This window comes from Cebus imitator, unplaced genomic scaffold (genome assembly GCF_001604975.1).
Source record: "Cebus imitator isolate Cc_AM_T3 unplaced genomic scaffold, Cebus_imitator-1.0 Scaffold260, whole genome shotgun sequence".
Lineage (NCBI taxonomy): Eukaryota > Metazoa > Chordata > Mammalia > Primates > Cebidae > Cebus > Cebus imitator.
The window spans coordinates 2,993,673-3,001,349 of record NW_016107575.1 but is presented as its reverse complement, the minus strand read 5'-3'; the positions used below and the strand labels follow the sequence as shown (position 1 = coordinate 3,001,349).

The 7,677-nt window shown below is 42.3% G+C and overlaps 1 protein-coding gene across 1 annotated transcript; it reads left to right on the top strand.

Annotated features, from left to right (window-relative positions):
- The first annotated feature begins 845 nt into the window (after window positions 1-845).
- On the top strand, window positions 846-6,488 carry PRSS37 (serine protease 37). The gene is made up of 6 exons (XM_037728276.1): window positions 846-870; window positions 1,252-1,304; window positions 2,974-3,115; window positions 4,317-4,570; window positions 5,191-5,327; window positions 6,231-6,488. Exons 2-6 carry the CDS (start codon window positions 1,271-1,273, stop codon window positions 6,369-6,371), a joined length of 708 nt encoding a protein of 235 aa, XP_037584204.1. The 5' UTR covers window positions 846-870; window positions 1,252-1,270; the 3' UTR covers window positions 6,372-6,488.
- Window positions 6,489-7,677: the final 1,189 nt, after the last annotated feature.

Genomic DNA, 7,677 nt, shown 5'->3' with positions numbered 1-7,677 from the left:
TCAAGGACACCTGCTCCTCAGCTGAGCACCATGGCCTTGGCTCACTACTTGGCCATCAAGGACACCTGCTCCTTGGCTGGACACCATGGCGTTGGCTTACTACTTGGCCATTAAGTTTCAAGCAGCGGGTATATACCCTTAAGTAAACTGGTGGGGGACCTGCAACCCTACTCCAGTAACAAGGCCTACTTCTCCTCGTCCATCACATGTGACTTTGGGAAAATTACTTATATTCTTTCTGGTTCGGTTCTGCCACCCACAAACCAGAAATAATGATACCAGGTCCAGCCCTGTCTCTTCTTTCTGGGGTTGTTGAGACATTTGGAATGAGATTATGGGTTTAAGAAACTTTAAAGGGTTAGAGTAATACAAAATGTAATGAATTTTACACCTCAGACTAACCTGATAGAAAATCTCTACTGGTAAGTCTGTAAAGACCTTAGCTCAGTGCCTAGGATTCAGTAAATGCTTAGCGGGTGTTAGCTATTAGTGTTACCACTCTTTTTCTTGTTAGACTGTGTTCCTAATCATCCAAGGATGAATCTGGTAGTCTATTATTAGCCTAAATCTTTAAACATTAGAGGTACTGCCTTCTGAATTGTCACCAGGCCTAATGTCATGTAGACTGTAAACAATCCCCCAACTATTAAGATAACTGTTCTACAAATGCTTTTCATTTCCATATTTTCTTGGCTCGATGCTGTTGGTCAGCACAACAAAGACCAAGTTGGTGATGATGACTGAGTGATGAAATAGTGATCCAAGGTACAGGTGAAGCTAGTGTAACAAAGATGGGAGGGGCTGGGGAGAGTATAAGTAACTGTTAGGAGGTTCACAGCAAACCTCAGGACCTTTTCTCCCTGAGCTAAGGTAAACAATATTGTCCCTCATAACCCTGGTCTCAAAAACTTTGCAGGGAAGATAAGTCCGGAGCCTAGAGCTGCTTTTCCACAGACAACTGAACTACCTTCAAACAGATGTGCTTTTAGGGACAGCAGACAGAAGGAGCTGAATCCAGGAGTTTCCTTCCCTGAAATGCCCCAATAGAGGCACGGTCCTCCACCTTCCCTGGAACAGAAGGGCTTTCATCTGTCTATCTGGAGCCATCTCCTCTCCCGTTTATGCCCAGAACTGCTTTCCCACCCCATGGAGTGCCCCGTACCTAACTATAGCCCCTGAATCTACCAGGTGTTCCCGAGGAGACAACAAACCCAATCGCTTCACACTCTTCTGATTTTCTCCATCTCACAGGGGGAGGAGCTGGATCACCATGAAATTTGTCTTCTATTTGGGTGTCCTTGCTGGTATGTACTCAGACTTGTACTCTGTTCTATAAGGCAGAGGTAAATGGATGGGATGAGGCAGAGGCAGGGTGTGTAAAGGGTACGGAAAAAGTCAAAAATAGTGTCATCAGCAGAATTAGGGGGCCTGCCTTTTAGACACCATCGAAAGGCTCTCTGGATAGGCTGAGCCTACTTTTCTGATGTTAAGCTATAGGGTGGGTTAAGGCACTCACACGCCTTGGAGAAGGACTCCCACCGACCCTGATTATTCAAAAAGATGAGCCTCATCGCCATCTGGCTAAGCCCCAATGTGGTCACAAGGACAGAGAACTCATTTTCACCTCTGATATTCATCTATTTCCAAAACTTTAAGGACTCAGAATGCAGGAGACAGAGAAGGTAGAAACAAAAGATCAAATACTAGGGCCCTACCTTCTATAGTCCCTGCCCCACATGGAGTTCTTCTGATGGCAGAATTTGCAGGTGAGGCATTTCCCACCACTCTGACTGCCTAGGTTGTATCACACATTAGCTGTCTGAGATTAGGCAAGTTAATTAATCCTTCTGTGCTTCAGTGTCTTCAAAATGGGGGTACGACTACCTGTGTTATAGAGTTATTGTGAAGATTAAACAAATCTGTGTAAAGCACTTAGCACAGTGCCTGCTATAGAGAGCTCAATGTCTCTTGCCCTTGTTGATAGTCTACCCTTTTCTCCTTGGGGCTTCTAACTGTGTGATCACACAGAAGGGTGTGGGGAGGTACAGGCCCAGGCTTGGGGAAGATTAACAGGAGTACCAAGAGCAGCCAAGACAAGAACAGGGCTTCATTTCTGATACTGGAATCAGTCTTCCTATTGTATATTTACAACATACCCTAGAGAATACCCTTTATTCTCTAGGGTATGTTGTAAATAATTCATTCATAAAAACAATACATGTTCATATTACAAAATTTAAATATTTTTAAAGTAGAAAAATAAGCATCATTCATAATCCCACCCCTTCATCAACACATGTTAACACTTTGAGTTTACTCCCAGACTCTATATTTTTTGTGTTTAAATGGTTTCTTATTTACTTGTTTTTAGACAAATGGATTATATATACATTGTTCTTTTCCATTTTAACTTAAATAAGCATTAATATTTCTTTTTCTGTTTAATATTCTAATTCAATTTTTAATATATATGATGTTCTGTTTTTTCATGTGCTTCATTTCAATGTCCAGCATTACCATATCAGACATTTATGTTTCCAATGTTCAGCTGTTATAAATAGGGCTAATATGAGCATACTTGCAATCCTTGTCTATATCTGATTTTTTTCTTTAGAATGGATTCTTGGGGTTGGAATGATTGGGTCACAGGTTATAAACAATTTATTATTCTTGATGCCTATTTCTAAATTGCTTTTCAAGAAGATGGAATCAATTTACTAGCAGTGATGAAAGTTTCTCATTGTACTCTCTTAGACTATCAATATTAAAATTATTACAAATATGAGATAAAATGGCACATCATTTTAATTCACATTTTTATTAGAAAAACATGTCAAATACATTAACATTTCCTGACCATTATCATTAACAATTGATAACTGTTTAAGAATCATCCAGATTCCTTTTCAACTAGGAGACTATTATCTTATGTTTTTAATATTTATGTATTAAGAATGTTCATTATTTTCTCAGGGACCTTTTTCTTTGCTGATGCATCTGTTCAGAAAGAAGACCCTGCTCCCTATTTGGTATACCTCAAGTCTCACTTCAACCCCTGTGTGGGCGTCCTCATCAAACCCAGCTGGGTACTGGCCCCAGCTCACTGCTACTTACCGTTGAGTATTTGGGCATCTCCATCCCCAAAACAGCTACTGTTCAGTCTAGATCAGTGGCTCTCAGATAAGGGTAACTTCTCCCCAGGGTACACTTGGCAATGTCTGAAGATATGTTTGGTTGTCACAACCAGGGGGCAGTGCTACTGGCAGCTAATGGGGAGAGGCTAGAGCAAAGATGCTGTTCCACATCCTGCAATGCACAGCACAGTCCCCACAATAAAGACTTGTCCAGCCCAGAATAGCATAGGAACCCTGTGCTTCATGTTATGCCTCCTCAGTCTCTCATAAGTTTTTTTCAAGTATTTTTTTACTGGCAATTTGAATGCATTTTATCAATTAAAGATCTAGCAGGTAACTGATGATGCACTCAAATTGGGTCAACTGAGGTGCATTTTAAAAAGAAACTAATTGTAAAGATATGGAGACATTAAAGGGACGATACTAAGAATAGTTCCATACCAGCAGGGTTTGTATTGAGAAAATGCAGTTACCACGCCTAGGCCTAAAAAGGCAAGAGAAGAAAACAATTTCAGAGGAGGCAGGGAGAGATAGAGACAAGGCGAGACCTGTGTGAAGAGACAACCTGATTGGAATCGCAACCCCCAGTCAAGGAACACAGCCACTCTGTGACAAAACCAGAGAGGGATCTGGGAGGGTGAGTACTCCAATCTCACTCTTCTCCCTCCAGTACTTTCTGGTGCTTCCTAGTGGCCAATACAAGGAAGCCAGAGGACAAGAAAGCCCATTGATTAAATCCATATATGTCCCCTTCCAAAGGTGCAGAGCAGAATAGAATAGGGTTGTTAGTGCATCAGCTAGTGAACCAAAGAGGAGACGCCCAGAACTAGGTCATCTCATTCCCTGGTCTTCACCAACATGGAAACTGTCCAGTTAGATAGGTGAGAAAATTACATTTCCTTGAATTGCATCATCTTCCTCTCCTGTACATTAAAGAATACAACATTATAACGTAGTGAAGAGCTCCAGCACTTACTATATCACTGTGAGTGGATTACTCCTATGTGCCTCATTAATTCATGGGCTAAATGGGGATGAAAATAGAATCCACTGGGTAGACTTGTTGTGAGTTAATTGAGATAATCCAGAAAAAGCACTTGACACAGTTCCTGGCACTTTGTAACATTCAGTATCTTGGCCATGATGATGATAGTGATTACTTCCAACCCCTTCTCCCTCCAGAAATCTGAAAGTGATGCTGGGAAATTTCAAGAGCAGAGTCAGAGATGGTACTGAACAGACAATTAACCCCATCCAGATCATCCGCTACTGGAACTACAGTGATAGCGCCCCACAGGATGACCTCATGCTCATCAGGCTGGCTAAGCCTGCCACACTCAACCCCAAAGTCCAGCCCCTTCCCCTCGCCACCACCAATGTCCGGCCAGGCACTGTCTGTCTACTCTCAGGTTTGGACTGGAGCCAAGAAAACTATGGTAAGTGTGCCTTCCACAGCAAGTCAGGTCATCAGTTGTCCTTTAAGAGGAAGATCCATGTCCTCATAGCTATGAGAAGAGAGGAGGAAAGGAGAATGAGAGGAGACCTAATGGAGATGCTACACGAGTGGCCTGGCAATCAGAGACCTGCCCAGAGGAACAAAGCTCCTCCTTTCCCGGGTGTCTAATGCCCCACGGTCTCTGCAGGGCTTTGGCAGCTAGAGCCACCAGGCCATCTGACTCTGCACAGAGGCCCAGCCATTCCTGATTGTCAGAGGCACAATCACATGACAAAGTAGGACCATTCATATGTGTGGTCCTACTTCTCATACTTGCTCATTTCACATGTGAAGGACCCCTCTGAGAATTGACGCAGTTCATTTAGTCCTCCAAGACAGGCCACCGATAAAAAATAAACTACCTCGAAGAGACGTAAAACCTGTTTCAAAATCCTCGAGATTAGCTCATAACCATGCTCTTGATGAGGTCTCCCCTTTTTCTCATTCCTTATTTTCTTTAAACACACACAAAAAGACACAAGTTGAAATACAGGCTGATGGTTAGAAGGACTAAATCACAACTGTCAGCAGGATGTTTTATGTTATCCCCATCTCTCTCAGGCCGACACCCTGACCTGCGGCAGAACCTGGAGGCCCCTGTGATGTCTGATAAAGAATGCCAGAAAACAGAACAAGGAAAAAGCCACAGGAACTCCTTATGTGTGAAATTTGTGAAAGTATTCAGCCGAATTTTTGGGGTAATCTTCTCTCTATATTCAGCTTTCAGCTTTCATTTATTTGCATATGCTCAGTTAACTATTTACATTTTTTTTTTTTTTTTTGAGACGGAATATCACTCTGTTGCCCAGGCTGGAGTGCAATGGCGTGATCTTGGCTCACTGCAACCTCTGCCTCCTGGGTTCAAGTGATTCTCCTGCCTCAGCCTCCCGAGTAGCTGGGACTACAGGCATGTGCCATTACACCCAGCTAATTTTTGTATTTTTAGTAGAGACAGGGTTTCACCATGTTGGCCAGGATGGTCTCTATCTCTTGACCTTGTGATCCATCTGCCTTGGCCTCCCAAAGTGCTGGGATTACAGGTGTGAGCTACTGTGCCCAGCCAACAATTTACTCTTAACGTAACAATTTTTTTGATTTGTAAATAATTTGAGAATTTTATAAAGCTGCTGCAAAGTCAGTACTGTTTATTCAGTAATGGGCTTCCCTTAAAGTGTCTTTATTCATTAAAGGGTATAGTAAAGTACGTCCAGTTAAACACACCATTTGCTAGGTGTTCATTCTCATAACTACAAGTAAAATTGTGAAAACACCCATTTTTAAAAAAAAAAAAATCAGTCTTCACAAATAGAAAATGCCTTCACCACTTTAAAAACATGGAGTTTGATCTATTTTACACGTGACTTCTAGAGAGGCTGTTCTCTGACTTTCTCAAGGTCACACAAAGCTAATTATAGCAAAGTGAAAAAAAAAAAAGGGGGGCTCAAGCTTTCTGTCCCGATTCAGTGCTCTTGTTGTGAGTCTAGCATATGCCTGCAGACAGGGCTCAGCCAAGCGGGACACCAAGGTTCCTGTGAGAAGATCTGACACACTCACTCTCTCTCTCTCTCACACACTCTTCATCTCTGCATGATCTCTGGTAGGAGGTGGCCGTTGCTACTGTCATCTGCAAAGACAAGCTCCAGGGGATCGAGGTTGGGCACTTCATGGGCGGGGACGTCGGCATCTACACCAATGTTTACAAATATGTATCCTGGATTCAGAACACTGCTAAGGACAAGTGAGACCCTACTTCTTCCTCTACATTCCACTGGCTCTGCCATGGACTGTACAAGCAGATAATTTTCCCTCAATTCAAAATAAAATCTCCAAATAAAAATTTGGGAATGTAGCATACCAGTAGCCCATGTTTTCTTGTTTGTGTCTCTGTATCCTACAATGATGAGAAGAACCAAGATCAAATCATGAAATGAGCATTTACTACACTGTCCTGGATTGCATTCATTATCTCATTTAATGCTCATAACAAAGCTTTGAGGTTATCTTTTGTTCCAACTTTACACATGAAAAAATTAAGGCTAAAAGAGGTTACTTAACATTGCCTCTAGCTGGTAGACATCAGAGCCTGAAATGGAACCCAAAATTGCCATATTCTAAATCCCTTGCTATTAGTCTCAGTGTTATGGAGGAGTCTACGGCATCACAATAGATGTTGGCTATGTATTTGCCTCCCTCTCTTTCCACTCAAAGGGCTTGAAGCTCTCACTTGTGGCTAAGATCTTGGGTACTGGGCTAAGCTTCCCTAAGAAAAGTCATGCCTCATCTCAGTGGTACATAAATTGCAGTACGTTTAGAGAGAGAGTTAGTGGAAGAGTAGAAAGTAAAAAACAAAACTTCAGAACAAGGTCAACAATCATAAATCAAGTCCAAAAGGGAGTTTGGCAGCTTGGTAAAAGGTGAAGATGTCATCTAGATCCAAAGAAGATATGGTCCCAGGCAGTAGTGGAGCTTGAAAGGCAGAGACGGCTGAGATGAGGTGAAGGACAGAAATTGGGCTTAGCCCCAGACCATGGTCCTGAAATAGCCAGGAAAGCAGGCACCAGTCCTATGCTTGAGAAGCTGGTAAAGCTCTGCTATAGTCTGAATGTTTATGTCCCCCCTAAATTTGTAAGTTGAAACCTAATCCCCAAAGTAATGGTATTTGGAATTGGGGCCTTTGAGAGGTGATTAGTTCATGAAGGCAGAACCCTCACAAATGGGATTAATGCCCTCATAAAAGAGAGCCAGAGGGCTCACGTCCTCCTTTTGCCAAGTGAGGTTACCGTAAGAGACAGTAGTCTATGAACCAGGAAGTGAACTTTGTCATACACCAAATCTGCTGGTACCTTGATCCTGAAATTCCCAGGCTCTAGAACTGTGAGAAATAAATTTTTGTTGTTTATAAGCTTCACACAGTCAACAGTATTGTCATAGGTGATAGAGTAATTCCAGATATCCAAAAGACAGGGGCATGTAGGACAAGAATGAGTAAAGCAGCCTCCCCGCAGGTGAAGATTCAAGAAAAAACTTCACATTATCCTTGGAGTCATA

What these genes read in the sequence shown, in the direction of transcription:
- PRSS37 (XM_037728276.1), top strand. Translation starts at nt 1,271, where the DNA reads ATGAAATTTGTCTTCTATTTGGGTGTCCTTGCTG. An exon ending in CCAGCTCACTGCTACTTACC is followed by an intron (nt 3,116 to 4,316) that starts GTTGAGTATTTG and finishes TTCTCCCTCCAG; the next exon opens with AAATCTGAAAGTGATGCTGG. An exon ending in CTGGAGCCAAGAAAACTATG is followed by an intron (nt 4,571 to 5,190) that starts GTAAGTGTGCCT and finishes CATCTCTCTCAG; the next exon opens with GCCGACACCCTGACCTGCGG.